At 36.2% G+C, this 22263-nt stretch overlaps 4 protein-coding genes across 4 annotated transcripts; 1 reads left to right on the forward strand and 3 right to left on the reverse strand.

Moving 5' to 3' along the window:
- The first annotated feature begins 209 nt into the window (after positions 1 to 209).
- LOC139901929 (uncharacterized) lies at positions 210 to 1190 on the forward strand. The gene is made up of 2 exons (XM_071884593.1): positions 210 to 513; positions 640 to 1190. The coding sequence occupies exons 1-2, from the start codon at positions 210 to 212 to the stop codon at positions 1188 to 1190; spliced, it is 855 nt and encodes a 284-aa protein (XP_071740694.1).
- Positions 1191 to 11815: 10625 nt separating this feature from the next.
- Positions 11816 to 12626, reverse strand: LOC139901930 (uncharacterized). The gene is made up of 2 exons (XM_071884594.1): positions 12426 to 12626; positions 11816 to 12127 (listed from the first exon to the last, which is right to left on the reverse strand). The coding sequence occupies exons 1-2, from the start codon at positions 12624 to 12626 to the stop codon at positions 11816 to 11818; spliced, it is 513 nt and encodes a 170-aa protein (XP_071740695.1).
- A 537-nt stretch (positions 12627 to 13163) lies between these two features.
- Positions 13164 to 16183, reverse strand: LOC139901931 (uncharacterized). The gene is made up of 7 exons (XM_071884595.1): positions 16169 to 16183; positions 15758 to 15841; positions 14797 to 15663; positions 14407 to 14467; positions 14096 to 14352; positions 13705 to 13860; positions 13164 to 13559 (listed from the first exon to the last, which is right to left on the reverse strand). Exons 1-7 carry the CDS (start codon positions 16181 to 16183, stop codon positions 13320 to 13322), a joined length of 1680 nt encoding a protein of 559 aa, XP_071740696.1. The 3' UTR covers positions 13164 to 13319.
- A 707-nt stretch (positions 16184 to 16890) lies between these two features.
- On the reverse strand, positions 16891 to 20984 carry LOC139898379 (glucan endo-1,3-beta-glucosidase 14-like). The gene is made up of 3 exons (XM_071881109.1): positions 20597 to 20984; positions 19079 to 20118; positions 16891 to 17420 (listed from the first exon to the last, which is right to left on the reverse strand). The coding sequence occupies exons 1-3, from the start codon at positions 20658 to 20660 to the stop codon at positions 17340 to 17342; spliced, it is 1185 nt and encodes a 394-aa protein (XP_071737210.1). The 5' UTR covers positions 20661 to 20984; the 3' UTR covers positions 16891 to 17339.
- Between the last annotated feature and the right edge of the window lie 1279 nt (positions 20985 to 22263).

Raw genomic sequence — 22263 nt, forward strand, 5'->3', positions numbered from 1 at the left:
ACATGAATCACAAACTGTGATTCATCAAATCGATCCTCATATCATCAATTAATCAATTAATACATTCATCTCTTCCATACAACACTTTCGCACAATTACAAACCCTATATTGCACTAATACACTCTGATTTCTTCCCAATTTTACGATATTTTGTGCATCAAACCCTAATTCAACAAATTCACAAATTCAATCATCTAATCCCACATCAATGACGACTAATTCAACACTACATCAATCTGATGCTGACGATGTCAATTCTCCTAATCATCCACTATTTCTTCATCAACAGGATCATCCAGGTTTGATTCTCATCTCGAAGAAACTAACCGAATCTGACAATTACAGTTCATGGCGACGATCAATCATGATTGCTCTTAATGCAAAGAACAAACTCAAAATTATTACGGGTGAATTCACAGAAGCTAATGTTCAACTTTTGCATAAAGCACTTTGGGAGAGAACAAACGATATGATCATCTCTTGGATTCTCAACACCGTCACAGATCAAATTGGTAACTTACTAAACTTTGTAAACACTGCAGTTGCATTGTGGAAAGAATTACAAGAACATTACTCTTAACTAGATGGACACAAAATTTTTCAATTGACAACTGCAATCACGGAACTCAAACAAACAGACTGCACAGTTGAGGTTTATTACCAGAAATTGAAAGGTTTTTGGGATGAACTTGATGCACTTGAAACTCCATACACTTGTACTTGCAGTTGCACCTGCACATGTGAAAATGGAAAAGTTAATGGTGAAAGAGATCAAATGAAGAGGCTAATGAAATTCCTAATGGGACTTGATGAATCCTACTCCAATATCAGAGGCCAAATTCTCTTAATGCAACCATTACCACCTGTAGCAAAAGCATATGGCATGTTAAGGCAAGAAGAAAAGCAAAGAAAGATTGTTGTACCAAAAGTATCCATCTCTGCAGCAATATCTGCACAATCCGGTATTAGACACTACTCCACCAATACTTCAAAATGGAACTCAAACAGACCTTCTTACAATTCAACACCTGCAAGAAATAGCACATTCAAGAAAGGGATTATCTGTTGCAATTGTGGTTTAGAAGGACACACCAAAGAGGAGTGCTATAAGCTAGTTGGATATCCCATTGGACATTCACTTCATGACAAATACAGACCACCAAATAAAACCAACTCATCCATCACATGACCTGTCAAAGCTGTTAAGCTGATGAGTGCAACTACATGCACTCTTCACAAATGGATCATTCAGAAGTAGCCATGAATGCCAGAATGGATCAACTCCATAATCAATTGAATCAATTTCTACTTATGATGCAGTCCCGACAAAGCACTTCTACTGATATGTCTGCAGGTATCATCAAACATATTGCCTATCATATTACCTGTCAAACATATAGATTCATAGCAACTATAGTTTCTCATCTGACAAATACTTGGTTTATAGATAGTGGTGCAACTGACCATGTTTCTAACTCACTCTCACTTATGCACAATCTATACACTACCACCACACCTATCTATGTCAGACTACTAAATGGACACCTCACACAAGTAACCACATGTGCTTCTGTATCCATTAACCAACACATTACACTACATGATGTTTTATACATACCCAGTTTCTCATACATTCTATTATCTGTAAGTAAACTTGGCCATCAAATCCCAATCTCTGTACTCTTCACTCCTCTATCATGTTATTTTCAGGACCATCACAAGAGGATTGCTCATGGCACCCTCTCTAATGGTCTATACACCATCCATCAAGAAGCCAGTAACTCAACACCATCCATCACTCAAGCCAACATCAACTCCACAGCCTCTGACTCTGCACAACTTTGGCATTCCAGACTTGGTCACTCTTCATTTTCTGTACTTAGACAAATAAAATCACTTACTTCTGTAATCAGATGTAATGAACCATCAAACTGTACTATCTGTCCTTTAGCAAAACAACATGCATTACCTTTCTTTCTTAGTGATTCTCATGCTATGACTCCATTTGACCTTGTACATATTGATGTATGGGGTCCCTACAAACATTCAACCATAAATAATTGCAAATATTTCTTAACAATAGTAGATGACCACTCAAGTGCAACCTGGACTTATATCATTCCCAGCAAACATCATGCCATATCCCACATAAAATCCTTTCATCAATACATACTTAAATACTTCAACAAACCCATCAAAATCATTAGAACAGACAATGGTACAGAATTTTTAAATTCCACTCTAGACAACTATTTTCAAATACATGGCATTACTCATCAAACTACTTGTCCTTACACCCCTCAACAAAATGCACGAGTTGAAAGAAAGCACAAATAACTCCTTGAAATTGCAAGAGCCATAAGATTTCAAGCTTCCATTCCAATTCATTTATGGGTTACTGTATACTTGCAGCCACTTACATTCTCAATAGACTTCCCTCCAAACCCATCAATAACAAAATTCCTTATGAACTTCTTTATTCAAAACATCCTGATCTCTCCAATCTCAAAATCATAGGTTGTCAAGCCAATGCCCACACCCATCCTAATGACAAATTTGCACCAAGATCAATTCCCTCAGTCTTACTAGGATACCCTCTCAATCAAAAAGGCTACATCTTATATAATCTATCTACATACAAAGTCTTCACAACTAGACATGTCACCTTTAATGAACACATATACACTTTCAAACAACAACTTTCTTTGACTCCACCATCTAACTCAATCTCCACACCTTTCTTTCATAACAACACATCTATTCCCACACTAACCACAACCTCCCATACTGCTTCCACCCAATGTTTTTCACCATCGACTTCCTCTGACTCTCCTGCATCCATCTTAGATTCAACTGTAGCTCCAGATACAAACTCACCAGCGCCAAATCATAACACAACTCAGACCTCTAACACTATTCCACCACCACCCACTCAAAGAAGATCTCAAAGATAACATACACTCTCTACTAAACTTAAAGACTACCAACTCCATCTACCATCTTCACACACAACCAATAACCTAACCAAATTCCATCACTCTAAATACATCAACTATAACAATGTCTCTTCTCCATCCCAAAGACACCTTATCTGCACAATCAACTCCATAGTTGAACCACATACCTATAAACAAGCATGTAAAGATGAGAAATGGCAAGTAGCTATGCACAAAGAATTACAGGCACTTGAATCCAACAACACATGGATCATTACTCAACTTCCACCCAACAAGACACCTATTGGGAACAAATGGGTATACAAAGTCAAGCTTAAATCTGATGGGTCAGTTGAGAGATACAAGGCCAGATTAGTGGCCAAAGGGTTTACACAAAAAGAGTGCACAGATTACAATGAAACATTTATCCCTGTAGCCAAAATGGTTACTGTTATAGCACTTCTGGTTATTGCCGTTCATCACAATTGGCCAATTCAACAACTTGACATCAATAATGCCTTCTTACATAGTGATTTACATGAAGAGGTCTATATGACCTTACCTCCGGGTTACAACAAACCTATGCCCGCAAATTCTGTATGTAGGCTCACTAAATCTTTCTATGGCCTCAAACAAGCAAATAGACAATGGTGTACCAAACTTACAACATTTCTGATCCAGCAGAGGTTCAAGCAAAGCTATGCAGATACATCTTTACTCACCTACAACAAAGATAATACCTTTTTGGCTATAGTGATATATGTAGATGATCTGTTACTCACATGCAACAATCTCAGTCTCATTACCACAGTTAAAACAAAACTTCATGACCAATTTAGCATCAAAGACTTGGGTAACATCAATTATTACCTTGGTATTGAGTTTTTCAGAAACACAAATGGTGTCACAATGTCCCAAAGAAAATATGCTATAGAACTTCTACACACAGCTGGAATCTTGGATGAAAAACCCTCAAATGTTCCAGTTGATCCTAATGTTACACTTACAACTGAACCTGGCACAATATTGGATGATGCTACATTGTACAGAACATTAGTAGGGAAACTTATATATCTTACTATCACCAGGCCAGACCTCTCTTTTGCAGCTCAATCACTCAGTCAATACAACTTTCAACAAAGGACTAGCCATCTCCAAGCACTTCGTAAAGTTCTTAGATATATCAAGTTGTGTCCTGGCCAAGGTCTTCACTTTCAAGCCAACACTGACTTACAACTCAAGGCCTTCTGTGATAGTGACTGGGAAAATTGCACAAGTTCTAGAAGATCCATTACAAGTTACTGCATTTTCCTAGGCTCTTGTCTCTTGTCATGGCAGTCAAAGAAACAGAAAGCGGTATCTAGATCATCCACTGAAGCAGAGTACGGGGCATTAGCTGACTGTACCTGTGAGATTACCTGGTTACAGAGTCTTTTATTGAACCTAAAAGTCCCACTCACCAAACCTGTTCCAGTTTTCTGTGACAATGAGTCAACCATTGCATTGGCTTCAAACCCTATTCAACATGCCAGAGCGAAACATATAGAGATTGATTGCCACTTCGTTAGGGATAAGATCAAGGAAGGCCACATTAGAACAGTCTTCATACCCTCTCCAGCACAAGTGGCAGATGTACTTACAAAGGGCTTAAACAAATCTCCTCACTTCACTTGTATTACCAAGTTTGGCATTTGTGATCCATTCACACTGCCAACTTACAGGGGTGGGTAATGGTATACATGATCTTGCAGAGGATACACGACTGCAGCAACATACAACCTCAAGTCAAAGGGTCAAACTACAAAATCAACTCAAGCCTTGTAACAGAATATAGTTAGAGTTAGTTTGGACAGTTAGATGATAACTTAATTCTAGTGCTATATATATATATATATATATATATATATATATATATATATATATATATATATATATATATATATATATATATATATATATATATATATATATATATATATATATATTACTTACTTTCATTTCAATGTAACAGTTCATTACAATCAATACAATGAACTTTGTTCAATCTTCATCTTCTTCATTTGCTTTTACCGATATCTCCTCGAATGTGATCAAGAGTTTGTTTTACAATCTCATTGATTGGCTTCAAACGAATTCGAACATGGTGTGCTCTAACTCGAGTTCCATTAAACTCGAGTATCAATGGTAACAACGGATTTTCGTTTTAAGATTTTGTTGACCCCACCAGCGGCGATTTCAGGATTATAACTCAATAGGGTCCCGACTTTTTTTCAGTACTAATTATGTTTGAACACTATTTTAGTGGTAATTACTTTCAAAAAATTATAAATTCGAAAAATATATGAGGTCTAGTTAAATTTAGTGGTGTCATAAACAATTTAAAAGAAAAACTATAAATTTAAAAAATATATGAGATACTGCAGTTAAATTTAGTGGTGTCTTATATAATTTATAGAGTATATTCTATTAACAATTTTCAAACTAGTGGTGTCACGTGACTCCACGAGTATGTGAGTAGATTCGCCTCTGACCCCCACCTCCTTTCTCAGACCCGAAAGCACCCATTTCTTTATTGGTTCCAAAAAAGAAAAAGATGTTTTGTTAATAGGAACATTTATGTTTACAGCCATTGTGAAGATTCCGCATCAAGATTCTCTTTTCTCGGGACTACTTTTTCGCTCAATTAAGAAAAGCTCTAAAGTTCTTCCCGTTCCGATAAGCCTGTGGAAGAGGGAAAGGGTCATCACTATTGAGGCTCTCCCCCTAATCTTGGATATGTCGCCTGAGTTCACCACGGTTTATTGATGTGCTTACACGCTAGGCTACTATTTTCCGAAAGCTCCGCAGGACCACCTACCATTAGTCTTCGATCAGAGGAGTTTATTGCACAAAATCCCGAAACGAATGTTAAATGCAAATCCCCGAACCTCATCAATGACTTGGAACGAGTTATAACAAGTTGCTTTCCAACTCGAGTCACCATCTTCGATCCCGTTGATTGGCTTCGAACGAGTTTAAACAAGATGTGTTCAAACCATGTGTTCGAACTTAACACTCAACGTGTTCGATCAAGCTTGTTCGAACTCGTTCGAAGCTAATCAACGTGATAATAAAAAAGTTCCCTGAAGAAATATCGGTCAAATCCAAGTTCAATGTACTCATGTCAAGTTCGGATAGCATAAAATAAAATCGTAATATTATAGATGAACTATATGGTCTTATAATTAAAAAAAAAATTGTATTTGCACCGGTTTTCCTTGTGAAAACAATTCCCGATAATTTTTAATCACATAATGAAAACGTTGAATAAAGAGTAGTCCACTCCAATTCAATCAAAAGAGATCACGGTTTTTTAATCTGACTCATAGTAATCTTTTATCAAAGAATGACTAGTTATTAATAGCGAGGAACAATTACTTGTAAAACTTAGTTTACATTCATACTTAGAAAGTATCTAATAAATTATGAGTTCAATACACTCTCCTTAGCAAAAAAACAGATATTCATTGCTCATTATCAAACAATCACTTACACCTATCCACACAATGCGTTGCCTAACAGTTTTCATATAAACCGTTAAAAAAGTAGTACAAATTAAATTGTTTTTCTTAAAAAGCACTAAAACTTAAAAAACAAAAAATGATAATGCAAACTCTCTATTATATCATAATAATATACCATAGTTAATTCAAAAAATAATCAAAACCCATATTGAAAATAGAATAAATAAATTATGTTATTCTAGGCACGGATAAATTCACCAAATTTTTTAACATATACTAGTAGAACCTATTTATCCACATTTACAATAGATTTATTAAAAATTATTGTGAAAATACATCACCAACATGCAATATATAGTACACCAGTACTAAATTTTGGTCAAACCGGGCTTGTAACTAGCAGCGTATATAAAGTATGAGCTTTATAACGTCAACATTCCACCTAATCCTATCATTCCAGCAACACATAAAAAAACCCACCCGACAAAAACCTAACTCTTCATGTCATGAAGCTTCCCTTTGTCACATGAAATCAGATAATATGTACGGAATATTTTTTTTTTTCAGCACAGATTGTTGGGGCTGATCGGATCTTGAGATCGATGTTTCTAGCGAATCGTTGATTTTTCGAGTGTCGATTTAGTCGAACCGGGTCGTATAGATATTAGATTGATGTCTAGAGCCTTTTATTCAATTCGACTTGGTGGGTTTTGGGATCAGTTTGGTAGAGAGAAAACACGCCCGGAACTTCATGGGGTGATTAACCCTAGATTATGAAGTGTAAGCTCCTTATATACTAATCGGATGGACGGCCCCGACTGTCGGTCAACAGACCCCGTTTGTCTGTCGACGGTCTCATCTGACGTTTAGCTTGAATTGTTGATTTGAACTCGAGACTCACGACAGTCTCATCTGACTTTTAGCTTGAACTAGTTTACGAACCCTCGCTTCGTGCCGGGGGTTCGGTTTTCAATGTATTTTATTGCGTTTAGTTTGTAAAATTATTTCATGGCTAACGATGATGTCGTTGAAGAGCAACTCGAGTCGAACTAAAAGGTATAATCCGTGAAAGATTTAAATGTTATTTTAAATTAACAATATATGTGCATCTCCGAGTTTCGCTATGGAGTTGTCGACTTTTAAAAATTTAACGTAAAATCAACGTGTATGAAAAGTACCTCAAATATTTAGCGTTTTTTAAAAAGCGTCCGTTTTTGCGTATAGTTAGTGAAATTGCGTTCCTAAAATTATTTCGAGTTTAACGATGGTGTCGGGAAAATTTAACTTTTTGCGAGCGAGAAGATATGACCCGTTGAATATTTGGGTGGAATTTAGTTAAGATTTTTTATGAAAATGGTTATTTGACATTTTTCCCCCTGTTTGGGGGGCCGTTTTTAATTTTAGAACAAAGTTTGAGATTTTTTTTGGAAAAAGGAAAAAAGGTAAAAAAAAAAAAAAAAATGGTGGAAGGACGAAAGTGCCCCTGATTACTATTCACGTTTTTTTATCTGTTAGATAGTATATAAATTGTTGATTTGAACTCGGGCTTCTTTTATGCGCCAACGCCAACTATTACTATTACTATTAGGGATTATCATCAAAATACCCTTTTTTTTTAAGCTTGTTGACTGACAGCCCTAAAAGAAAAAAGTTTGACAATTTGCCCTCGCAAGGCGCAAGACACCTTGCGTCTTTGCGACCTTGCGTCTTTGCGATCTTGCGACCATGCGACCTTGCGTTACTGACAAAACGCAACAAAGAGACTTGCGTCCTTGCGTATTGCGTCTTGCGTCTTGCGACTTGCACCTTTGCGCCTTGCGTCTTGCGTCTTATCCAGATAAGATTTTCATGATTTCGTGGATAAGATTTTGTACGATTTTTGTACTATTACGGATAACTTTTTCAATTCATATAAGGTATTACCAGCTCTATTTTCACTTCATTTCCACCATTTCAACATAAATCATATAATTTCAAGCGTCATTAAGGTAACTTTCTTTATTTTAAATAATGAGTTTTAGTGATAATGAAACCTTTGTTATTCATATATGTTGTGGTGGTTCTTTTCAATTTATTAATAACTTACCTATGTATTTGCCTCTAGATTGTTTTAGAACACGATTAAAACTCCCAGTTGCTCCCCAAAAACTAATTACTCGAAGAATATTGTTAAAAAATGTTCTTAGAAAAATTAATTTGCCACCTAATGCTCCTGTTTCAATGAGATATGTTGTCGATAATCTTGTTTTTGATATTACTGATGATTATGAAGACTTTCGTGATTTTCTACAACATGCAATATCAAATGCTCCTATTAATATTTACATTGTCGACAAAGTTACAATGCATCAACTCCCAGAAAACTTACAGTCAGTGCAAATCCTACCAATACACAATGTCCATCAAAACCTACCAACACACGATGTCCAACAAAACCTACCAACAAACGAGGAGAGCACAAACCTTCAGACACCCAATTTGGAAGAAGCACGACCTGAAGTACCACCTCCAAACACAGAAGAGTTTGATTTCTTCAACTATGGAGTTGAGAACGTATGTAAAATTAAAAAAACAGATCACCCTTTTGAATCAGTTGTCGCGTCTAGTGCTTCGGAGGAAGAAAATGACAGAGAAGATCAAGATGAAGATGAAAATGAAGAAGAGGAAGAAAAAAAGGATGTATTCTGGAATATGCCACTTTTATTGAGTGAGCATGACCAAGAGACTGAATCTACGAGCCAAATAACAACCAGTTATAGAGTATCCGATTTGATTAAAGTTCGACAAACTTTTTTAAACAAGGATGATTTTGTAAACCATCTATACACAAAATGTCTTGAAGAAAACTTCCAAATTAAGCCTGTAAAGTCTGACAAATCTCGATTCACTGCTAAATGCATGTTGCCAAATTGTGAGTGGAAATGTAGTGCATACAAAATACGCCACACTGACAACTTCATCGTAAATAAATTGCATGACGTACACACATGCTCACGTACCCAAATTATGGGAAATAATAAACATGCTTCCAAAAAGGTGTTAGGAAGTATTCTGATGGAATCGTTCAAAGCTGCAAATCGAGACTATAATCCAAAAGATATACGTGATGATGTTGGCAACCGTTTTCGGGTGAGCATTTCTTACAATCAAGCATGGAGAGCCAAGTGTCATGTAATAGAGATGCTTCGTGGCAGTATGGATGACTCGTTCCGAATGCTTCCCATTTATCTTCATAACATTAAGATTCATAACCCAGGAAGCATGACAAATGTGGTGACTGACAATGAAAATAGATTCGTGATGTGTTACATGTCCTTTGGCGCAGTTGTAAGTATCACTCATCCTACAATTGTTTTATCTTAAACTAATAGCAATCTCATTTGATTTGTTTGCGTGCAGATTCGATCATTTGTCCAAAATGTTCGCCCTATTATCATCGTTGATGGTGCACATTTGAAAGCTGGATACTTGGGTACAAATTTAGTCGCTGTTGCAATGGATGCCAATAACGGAATTTTGCCATTGGCTTATGGAATTGGTGAAGGCGAGACAAACGAGGTTTGGTCATGGTTTTTTGGCAATCTAAGAGATCATTTAGAAAGTTGTGGTATGAGTAATCGTATGTCAGAGATTACCTTTATTTCTGATCGTGCTCCTTCAATAGCACATGGTATTTCAAATGTGTTTCCTGAAGCCTTTCACTCTTTTTGCGCACGTCATCTATTCATGAACATAAAAACGATGTCCAACAAATTCAAATATTTTGAATGGCACTATTGGAAAATGGTTAAGGCTTATCGTTTGTCAGATTTTCAAGATCATGTTAGTGTATTTCAACGAAGATTAAAAGCGTCTCACAAGTATCTAAATGACGTTGGTTTCAACAAATGGTCCAGAAGTCATGCTGGTCATGTTAGGTATGCATACCTTACTAGCAACAGTGTAGAGTCTATTAACGCTCTATCCAAACATGCTCGCAAACTACCAGTTTGCATGTTATTGGAATTTTTTCGCGCTTCTATACAGGATTGGTTTTTCAAACATCACAACAAAGCAGTTAGTCTCACTTCAACGGTTACTCCATATGTTGAACGTAAATTAGGTAAGAGGACGAACAAATCAAGAAGATGGCAAGCATTTCCATCGACAAACAATCTAATAGAGGTGCGTGATGGAAGGAAAAACGGCCTCGTTAATCTAGAAGATAGAACATGTACATGTGGGCAATGGCAATTATCAGGCATACCTTGCGGACATGTATTGGCAGCAGCACGACTCTTCGGAGTGGAAGATGTTACATGTTATGTATCACATTGGTTCTTGTCTCAAACTTATATAAATACATATTCCGAACACATCCTTCCTTTGCCCCATCGATCCGAATGGTCCGATCCAGGGCCCAAGATCTTGAAAATCGTAAAGCCCCCAATTCAAAAGAAAAGAGCACCTGGACGCCCAAAAAGTACCGATCGGATTCCATCTCAAGGTGAAGAAACTGAAAAGAAAGTAAGAACATGTACTCGTTGCAAGCAAGCAGGTCATAACCGAACAACATGTAGCGCTTCTTATGACCTAACCGGTGAATCTACTTCTCAGAGGGTTAAAAAAACAGCCTCAAAATCAAAGTCAAAGTCGAAAGAGAAAGTCGAACCTTCGCAAGCTTATCAGTCTCAATTTTATCAAACGTACGATTTAGACCAGAATTAGGGGACCAGAATTAGTTGCTTGTTTATCAGTCTCAGTTTGTTGTTTATCAGTCTCAGTTAGTTGTTTAAATATGTGTCATAAATTGACCTACATAGAGACGCAAGAACGCAAGAAAAATCTTGCGTATGTCATCAAACACACGCAAATACGCAAACAATAACTTGCGTCTGTCTTTAAAAAAGACGCAACTTTTCAAACAATACCTTGCGTATGTCATGAAACATACGCAAGCACGCAAACATCAACTTGCGTATATCTTTTAAATACGCAAGAACGCAAACAAAACCTTGCGTTCCTTCAAACATACGCAAGAACGCAAACAAAACCTTGCGTAAGCCATTTAAAGAGACGCAAGGACGCAAACAACACCTTGCTTCTGTCAAAAAACCAGAAGCAAGGACGCAAAAAAGTCCTTGCGTCTGTCCCAGATTATTTACATACAAAAATTACATGTTTTACCTAAAAACTGTATAATAATTACATCTACAAGTTAACTAATTAACAACCTTTGGGTCCTCTGGGTCCTCTGGTGGTGGTGGTTCCTGTGTATCAAAGCGTGCACGGAAGAATGTTCTTGCCATTCGAATTCTATAGTCCTTAGCAGCCTTTTTAGGGTCTCCAATGTTGTCAATCTGATCCCAACCAAAAACTATCCTCTCCATATGAAGTCAGACCCAAACACCACAATCACCATGGCCACCACTCTGCATTGGCACATACGGTGCATCCTCGATCATCAACTCTACATCTTCTCTGTTCTCATAATAGTCAACAATTTGTGAGTCCTGCTTCTTGTTAAAGTAATCAATAGCCTTCAAATATAACGGCAAGTTGTCTGATAAGTTTTTGAAGACAGCCTCGAGTTGACCTTTTTTCAAACAACCCTTTAAACTATCATAGACTAATACTCTCTGTTCATCTAAGTTCAAAGTGAGTAGTATAAAATGTTCAGGATCTGAAAAATGTACTGGAATCAAAATCTGCAACAAAAGAAACATAAAAAGTCAAGAAGGCAGGACGCAAGGTTGACCTTGCGAGACACGCAAGGACGCAAGGTAGACCTTGCGTCAGGAGCAAGGACGCAAGGTCTACCTTGCGGGTGGACGCATGGACGCAAATTTTACTTTGCGTCCATAATGAAGACGCAAGGTTAATCTTGCGAGGGTCGCAAGGACGCAAGAGAGTGTTTGCGAACGGACGCAAGGGCGCAAGATTTGTCTTGCGCCTATTACAGTTTACTCAAAATGTATAGTTTATATAAAAAAAAAAAGGACTAACCTTATCACATTCAGCCCAGGATGGATAAAGGTCATCACTACCATCCCCAAGACCAATCAAATACATATAATCTGGGGGATTGAATTTAATGATCCCCTCTGCTTCAGGATTAGATGTATCCCCCTTCTCCTCCTCATTTTGAGTGTCATCATCATAAAAGGACTTGAATTTCTCCAGTTGATTGAGGAAACCCAATGGCATAATCGTCCATCGAGAACTACATATATAATCTGCAATCGGAAACTGAGGACTCGAGGACATCTGGCTAGCTCGGGGCAGAAACCTCTGCCGAAATCTCAACAGGAAGGTAGCCCATCCATCAATATGCTATAATCAGATCAAGTTGATTATGAATGTTATAAAGCTAAAAACAAAACAAAACAAAACATGCATAAGTTTATAATTATTAACAAACTTACTATGTTTTCCAAATAACCAGAAAATGCAATTCCCAATAAACGTTTCCAAAACTCAGTATCAAGGAAGAGGAAGGTTTCATTTTGGAAAATGAACATGCAACGCGTATCTTGCTTATTGAGGATTAGTGATTTCAAATCTTTTGCTGGCCCCACATGCTTCCTTTGATCTCTCCATGCACTTGGTGGTGGTGGTTGCAAAGTTCCTTGATCGTTTATAAATTTATCAACCATTGACCAAATTTCCTCCTCACAAACCCAATCCTTTTCCTTCCTTTTTCTCTTCCTTTCCTTTTTCTGAAAAAAAAACAATTAGTAATAAAGACGCAAAGACGCAAGAATTGTCTTGCGTCGGTGTAATGCAAACGCAAATACGCAATACAGTTCTTGCGTCCATCAGTGAAGTATACGCAAAGACGCAAGGTAATCCTTGCGTCCAACAATGAAGAAGACGCAAAGACGCAAGGTGATCCTTGCGTCATTCACTAACATCATGCTGGTCTGCTTGTTTTTCTGCTTCATTAACCAATGGCAAATCAACTCCTTGCTCAATCTCCTCAGACACCAGAGCCACGTTCTCATCTTGTTTATCAACAGCTTTTTCAGCCCCTTTTTCAGTAGGCTTTTCAGTTTCCATTGGCAACACATTCTCAGCTTCTTTAGTCCCTTGATGAGAAACTTTCAGCCTTTTTACTCTAGAAGCTACTTCGTCAGACAACTGTATATAATATATGAGTCAGCAAACATACGCAAGGACGCAAGATATATCTTGCGTATACCAAGACGCAAAACGCAAGGTCTTATAAACATCAGGCGCAAGGACGCAAGGAAAACCTTGCGCCTGGTGAATGTTATAGATATACCTTCTCCAATGGTTTTCTGTAGCCCGGTGTTGTGAAAGGGGAATTTAAAAAATGAGTGGGCCTTCTTTCTCTTTTCCCACGTCTAACAACCCTCGGAGATGTATCATTGTCAGAGAAAGATCGAGGATCCACATATGCATCCTCGTTATCAGCATACTATAATGAACAAAACGCAAAAAATAAGAAAAGTAGCCATACGCAAGGTCGCAAGTAAGTCCTTGCGTCTGAGTTAGGGACGCAAGTACAACCTGCGCCTAAATTACAAAAAGACGCAAGGACGCAAGATGGTACTTGCGTCTGATATAACATCAGGCGCAAGGACGCAAATAAAACCTTGCGCCATCATAACAGGCAAGACGCAAGGTCGCAAATAAAACTTGCGCCAATTTACCTGATGTTCCTGGTGTTCCTGTTCTTTCAAACGTTTTTCATGATCATCAAGCTTCTTTTTACAATCAGCCAACTCCTTTTCTTGATCATCCACCCTCTTAGTCAACATATTAACCATACGCAACAATTCCTGCAATTTGTTGCCTTTTTGTGTTGGATGAGGGTCCGAGGTCTGCTCTGACTCCTCCTGCAATAATTCCTTCAAACTGCCACCCAACTCCTCTTCAACTTGATTATCATCTTGTGTATTTTTCTCGTCTTCAACAACATCTCCTTAAAAGTAAGAGGAACTCTGGATCCACCATTGACAACCTCTCTCTGTCTCAGATGGGTGCAGGGAACGAAAAGGTCTTTTTCTCTTCGGACAATCATCCTGAAATGAAGTTATATTAGTAAAAACAAAAGGACGCAAGGACACAAAAGTAATTTTGCGTCTAGACGCAAGAACGCAAAGATCATCTTGCGAATAGACGCAAGGACGCAAGAGTAAACTTGCGATACACGCAAGGACGCAAACATGATTCTTGCGCCTGTAACAAGAATAACCCACGGTTCACACGCAAGGACGCAAGGATATCCTTGCGACACACGCAAGGACGCAAGGTGTATCTTGCGTCCTCATGCGACACATAAAACTGCTCTGTTAAAACAGAAACTGCTGTATATACACTATATAAAAAGCTCTTGGAGATATTAACTAACCATTATATGTAGAAGTTTTAGGTAGTCAGACACTGTAAAGGTTTCAGCAGATGAACGCTTCCAAAATAATGCTCTTGGTACTCCATCCTTATCAGTTTTGGTTGCAAAACTCTTAATGGTACGACGGTATGCCTCGAGGATCCAAATCTTAAATGCCCACATAAAACCAGCCAATGTGTAAGCCTTTCCACCCCCACTCTCTAATTGGCTTTCTCGAACCTCAAAACCTTCGCTCACCGCTGAGTAAGTAGCATCCCAAATACGAGACCCCCATGGGTACACGTTCACCTTATTGAAATCTTCAACCAACCATAGAAACTGTTTACTAACCACATGTTGCCCCTGCTTCCCCATAAACGCTCTCTCTACGATCAAAATTATAGCTAGTCGAACAATATCATCGTCACTAACCTTGGGAACCTTTACATCACCTTGTTTTTTGATAAGGATGTTTTGTATATCACTAACCAAAATGTTGCTGGCATCGGGACGTTCTGGAAAACAACGTCGTCTAATGGGTGCGGTCTTAGATTCATAATTTCGAGGGATGTAATGTGCCATGTCCGTCTGGCTACCAAACATAAAGCCGGTGACTAAACAAAATTCACGCCGACCAAATCTAATCATAAAATTAGGAGAAAAATGAAACCATATATCTTGTTGCTCTTCAGGGTACTTACTAGCATCTAATTTTTCTGAACGCTCACATTTCCGTTGGAGCATGGCATGTACTAGGCCAGGATCATTACCCGTGTATGAAAGATCTAACCAGGGACCAAAGCATGTACTTCTAAATAATTTTTCTTGTCTCTCAGTCAACATTTTCTTGACCTGAGGAATCACGGTCAATTTACCTTCCACATAGCCCTGTAAAAGTCAGAAGAACAACAGAAGAAAATCACATAGACGCAAGCAAGCAAGACAGAGATTGCGTACAAGGCCGCAAGGACGCAAGGTTAACCTTGCGTAACAGATGTGCAAGACGCAAGGATGCAAGGTTAACCTTGCGTAACTTATGATCAAGACGCAAGGACGCAAGGGTTACCTTGCGTGCACATGCAAAGGTAAAATTATAGCAAACGTAAGGTCGCAAATATCACCTTGCGTACATTGTGAGGCATACGCAAGGACGCAAGGATTGTCTTGCGTCTACATAGCAACAGAGTTACACAACTTGAATCTAGCAAAAATTCCTGGGTATCGTACGCAATCTCAATAATATACAATCAAAAACACAAAATACAAACAAATTTCGTTGACACATTTTTTCGAACACTTGGCGTGCAAAGAGTGCAAAAACTTTGTTTTAGCACATAAATCTAAGCACTATGAAGTAGATCGAATAATATAACATAGATCTAAGAAATCTAACCTGTTCTTGAGACATAGTGAACGATGATGGTGATTCGATGATGTTGGTGGCGTAGAAGCTCGCTTGTACTCGGGAAGATCGAAGATGGAAGGATGAAGAAGATCTAGTAACGATGAAGATGTGAGGAGGATGACGTGAGGATGATGATGAAGATTTTGCGAGTGATTTGCGAGTGTTTGGATCTTGCGAATGACGAGCGAAAGGGCACCAGAGAGGAGTTTGCGTATGTGTGTGGGAACAGTGAACGCAAACTGATCATTTAACTAGTTCTTTTACAGCTACACGCAAGGTCGCAACGTCGCAAAGACGCAAAGACGCAAGGTCGCAAGGTCGCAAGGACGCAAGCTGTCTTGCGCCTTGCGAGGGCAAATTGTCAAACTTTTTTTTTTTAGGGCTGTCAGTCAACAAGCTTAAAAAAAAAGGGCATTTTGGTGATAATCTATTACTATTACTATTACTATTACTATTACTATTACTATTACTATTACTATTACTATTACTATTACTATTACTATTACTATTACTATTACTATTACTATTACTATTACTATTACTATTACTATTACTATTACTATTACTATATTAGTTTAAAAGGAGGAAAAAAGTGTTTTCAGGTCCACCCACCCCAACGGACCTGTTACGACATGTTCAAAAATGACTTGTTTCGACACAATGCACAACCATCAGCAGCCCAATTTGCAACAACCGGTTACAACGCTGTATAACTGTATAAGTATTCCTTGTTATAACCAACTACACATAGATACACAGTCGGAAACTCGAGTACGTAAACTCAAAATTGATACATACTATATTTGTTTCATGGTCACCAATCACTTGCAAGTTTTTAACATGACTGCATAAGTAACATAACTAATGACCAAAAATGTAAAAACCATTGACCATCACCGGATATGTGCCCAGTTTGCCCTTTATGGGATGCAATCTACGCCCAGTTCAACATTATGTATTGCAAGTATAAAAACTGAATCATACAGTTTTTATAAACAAACATGAAAAGTATCATTTAGTAGACGGGTGATTTACTACTTAACCAAAATGGGAACTTATTGTTGGTTTTGAAGGAGAGAATAAACTTCGGTAATGAACTCATGTGGTGCCAAATCCTACTCTGAAAGGTATCATTGGTGTTGAGTGAACCATTTTATGATCATAGAAACATAAAAAGAGCTGATGAACATGCGGTTAAGACCAAGGTATATGACCAATGCCAACTTCGAGCTCGAAATGCCTATAAAAAGTTGAGAATTACATTATTATTATCTATATAAGAGATCAAGAAACAAAACCAAACTACCAGCACTTGCTTGATTCATCTAAAATGTATCATATATGCACCAATATAATCCATAAAAAATGTTTTAGCAAATACTTAATCTAATAGATTTACATGAATTCAGAAATAGATAAATATTGAACGTTGAAGCTAAAGAGTCCTCAATTTATATATTCTAACAGGTACAAAAATAATTTATGAATTAAAAGATGAATCATAAGCAACAATCCAAGCCATGAAAGTATATTAAAGTTAACAGGTAGAGTTTAAAAGCTTACAGAGGATCGTAACGCTAACAATGATTATTCAAACGCTTATACTTCTATCCTAATACTATAACTATTTAATTCAAGGTGCAGTCGCCCGCATGATTAATGATGACCAAGTCACACATACACTACCACGCGGATAAGAGAAAAAAACATAAAGAAAAAAAGGAGCAGGTGATTCAACAAAAATAGAAAACAAAGATTGCATGTGATTAAGTGACATGTGTCATCCTTTTTTTCTCTTATTTACCTACTCTGCATATTTTTTCTACAACAGATATGACCTGTAGCGTAAAGTTTAATATATAGGTAAGAAGCCAACCAAACCCATAATAGCAGTTTAATTTCTAATCACTAATATGACAGCCTGCACCTGCATATAATTTAAGTTTCTTTAACATATAATGATGTATCATGTGTTTAGTATAAATGTCATTAAATCATCATAAAAAATGAAGCAGACGTTGTAGCTGTTAAAGGAGTCTCATGCCCTTATCTCTGTTGCTTGTGGATATTCACAGTTCCTGATGCTACAAGGGGACTGACCCACCATACATTTATATTATTGAAGAATTGTTCCTTAAATAGATTTTAGTTCAATTTTAGTTCAATTTGAATTATTAATATATGTCATAATCAATACAAAACGACATTGTTTTAAGGAGTTTTCACTATTAAGTTAACTTTCGACAGCCAGTTTCTTGAAGTCAATATAAAACAGATCATTTAACCCCTCACAAATCACATAATCAGAATCTCTTCATACTTAACCTAAAAATTCTGCTTATTAATCAACTCACGAAAGTTTAAATCAGTTTCATTTTGCATACACAAACAACCCCTAACTTTTATCATCACAGCTAATAATGAAACGAGGCATACATGTGTAGAAAGCAGTCAAAAAGATGTCAATTGTATCACGGGCTCATCCTAATAATTTATAGAGGTTAGGTTATAAAACTGTTTCGTGTATTAGGTAAACAAAAGACAGGGTTAGTCTTGTTTATTATATAAAGCTGAATAAAAAAATGAACAACTTCGAAATCTATGGCCCATTAAAAGTGTCTACATATGTATTTCATTAATTTCTTATGAGAATACTAAACAATAGTATGTTTATAAATTAATTCTTAACAAGAGAAGACACTAAAATATCCTAACTTCTACTAGTATTGTTTATTGTTTATATCATAGCTAAGCATGTTGTGGCTTTCCTTCACGTTTGTAATCTTAAAAATTCATACTTTATAACAACAACTATGTAAACATATCTTTTGCTGGTGGAATTTGGGATAACAAATTAATAACTTAACAACTAAAATAACATAACAGTATGCTTCATACCTTAATTGATAGGCGAGATGAAATTGCAGATGAAGACTTCAACGCTGGAAACCCAATATCTAACGAAATCGTCCCATCGGGTTTGTACAGACCAAAGTTCCTTTCAGAAGTTGGACCAGGCTTTGAATTCTCATTAAACAAAGCAAAAATATACGCCTTCAACATAGACTTTGGCCTACGTGGGGTCCCTTTCCTCTTAGCAAGCCTTTTACGCAGATTATAATTATAAATCTTCGCATTTTCAGGTGTTGCAGCACCTTCATTTGAATCTCCCCGAGACGCCCATCCCGTTTCCGTCACTATAACCTCCATTTTCTTATACCCAACATTTTCCAACGCAGCATAAGCCGCATCAATTTGTGCATCAAGCATGTTATCATAATGAAGTTTCCACTTTTCATCATAAATTCCATCAGTTTTTTGAAAAAGAGCATAATTTATATCAATCTGATCCGGACTACCCATGTAAGCTAAAAAAGGGTACGCGTTTAAACAAAACGGGGACCCTATTTGACTAAATAACTCTAGTATCTTCTTCATGTTTTGTTCAACATCTTGTCTAAAGACACATGAAGATGGAGGGTATGAATTACCAAACACATTCTGTGAATGTGCAGTTGTTATCTGAACAACACGATCCAAATTCAGCTTTTGTGTTGCATTGTATATATTTTTAATAGCACCGTACAAAGCCGACTGCAGATCTGAATCACCCCCTCCCAAAACTTCATTTCCAACAGCGATTCCAACGATATGTGTATCGGGGACGTACGCTTGCACATAATCTTTGACCCAAGTAAGGGCATGATCAGCACTATTACTCAGATCTTTCACGTTTTCGTTAGGAAGTCCGATCACCAAATCCAGACCGCTCCCCCTAAATGCATCTAGAACATTCTTATCATAATCATAAATTCGTACGTTCTTTATCTTAGCAGCTTTAAGAAGCCTAACAACATCCTTAGGAGAAGGGATATTATTCGCTAATCTTCCATAATTTATTCCATAAGTCCCTGTGAAAGGTTTAGCTGTCACATGTCCTAGAAAAAGAACACCAAAGAATTAGCATAAGCAACATCAAGTTATCACCAATATTAATACTAACATTTATTAAAAAATAAGTTAACATATTAACCTAAAGTTCTGATACTGGATTCAATACACGTGATATGCGCGAATCATAACATTGTATCAAGTCTTGTTTAAGATGTGTGTGTCACATATCAAACAATTAATGAACAATTAACAATTTACACATTCAATATACATTAAGATTGTGTTAGTTGATAAAAATGATTTATCAATAACAAAATTATATATGTGTATATATGCAATTTAGTAAAGCTTAATAAACACAATAGCAATAGCAATTAAAGCGAAAAATAAAGCAAAATTAACTTATGATCCATTGAAATTATCATGTTAATTGAACAAAGAGCGTACAATTAATCACCAAAATTATCTAAAATACTTAATTTCAACTTACAAAATAAATATAAAAAAATTCATGATCGTTACCTTTTTGAACTATAATTACCAAAAGCAGAAGAAAATATCGACTGAATGATCGCAAAATCATCATCTCAGAGTCAATAAAACGACTTCGTTTCCGTAAATTTCAATATTCGAATTCATCCATGCCATAAGATTTTGAATAATTAACCACTCTCTCTCTCTCTCTAGATATACAAACAGCTGTATATCTATGTTGAATGTATATATACTCTAATATATAGAAGTTTATTTCTATCTCTCAATTTTTAGGTTAGTATATGATAGTAGATGTACTGATGAAGTTTTTCTTACGGTGGTTTCCGGCGACGGTGAACGGTGGCGAAGGGCGGAAAAAAACGAGGGTTTTGGCGGTCGTTTTCTTTTGGGTGGACGCGTTTTTAATAATTTTGTGAATAATTTTGATTGATTTGATTTATATTTATATACATAGTGAAGTGATAGCTATAATTCGAAATATCGGTGTAATTATTTAATCAGGAATTTTGTTTTAGTCCCTTCAAGTTTGAAGATAAGTTATGTACAGCTTGTTTAGGCAGTGCAGTTTCTTTAAAAAAAAAAAAAAAAAAAAAAAGTTAAAAAGAACAAAGTCATAAGCTAGTACTATTTACATTATACATTCGCATTTACAATTTTTTTTTTAAAAAGCCAAACTCACACACACTTTACACGAATATTTACAATAATTCACGAAATATGTTTACAACGGGACTTGAACCCTCAACCTCTTAGTTGAAAGGGTGACCACGATACCGTCAGATCAATGGCCCTTTGGTCATTTACATTTACAATTACATTATATTATAATTATAATAATAATAATAATAATAATAATAATAATAATAATAATAATAATAATAATAATAATAATAATAATATTTCGTGAATTATTGTAAATATTCGTGTAAACATAGTTTTCACTCCTCCATAACTATTCATTATTATTATTATTATTATTATTATTATTATTATTATTATTATTATTATTATTATTATTATATTATTATTATTATTATTATTATTATTATTATTATTATTATTATTATTATTATTAGACAAAATTGCTGAAATGGTCCCTGTAGTTTGTATCAAAATGCTGGTTTCGTCCCTATGCTGCTTTTTTTTTATGGATTTGGTCCCAGTGGTTTGTAAAAGTTGCTGATTTAATCCCTCTGAGAGACGATCGTAAAAAAAATCCGTTAACTCAAGTCATGTGCCAGACATGTGAGGGTATTTTCATTAGTTTCTTTCCTTTATTAATAAAATTGCTAAAATCATCCCTGTGATTTGTACCAAAATTGTTGAAATGGTCCATGTGATTTGTCTTTCCTTTGAAAAACTTCATCACCTATCTTCATCTTCATCTTCCTCCCCAAATCAACACCATTCAAAACTCTAAAAATTAAAATCAAATTAATATTACTAATCCATCAACTAAATTCACATCACTTCAATCAAAATACAACTTTCATATGTATTTAAAGATTACAACCGAACAACGATAACACTCATCACCATCATCTTTATACTTCATCATCATCTATTTAATTTATACTAAAGAACTGAGATATTCAAGAACATAACTCGCTCGATCAAATTACAACAATAACTATTATAAACATAAATATCGACTTTATATATGACAAATTGGTAAATAAGTTGTTAAAAGGAAA

This window comes from Rutidosis leptorrhynchoides, chromosome 3 (assembly GCF_046630445.1).
Source record: "Rutidosis leptorrhynchoides isolate AG116_Rl617_1_P2 chromosome 3, CSIRO_AGI_Rlap_v1, whole genome shotgun sequence".
NCBI lineage: Eukaryota > Viridiplantae > Streptophyta > Magnoliopsida > Asterales > Asteraceae > Rutidosis > Rutidosis leptorrhynchoides.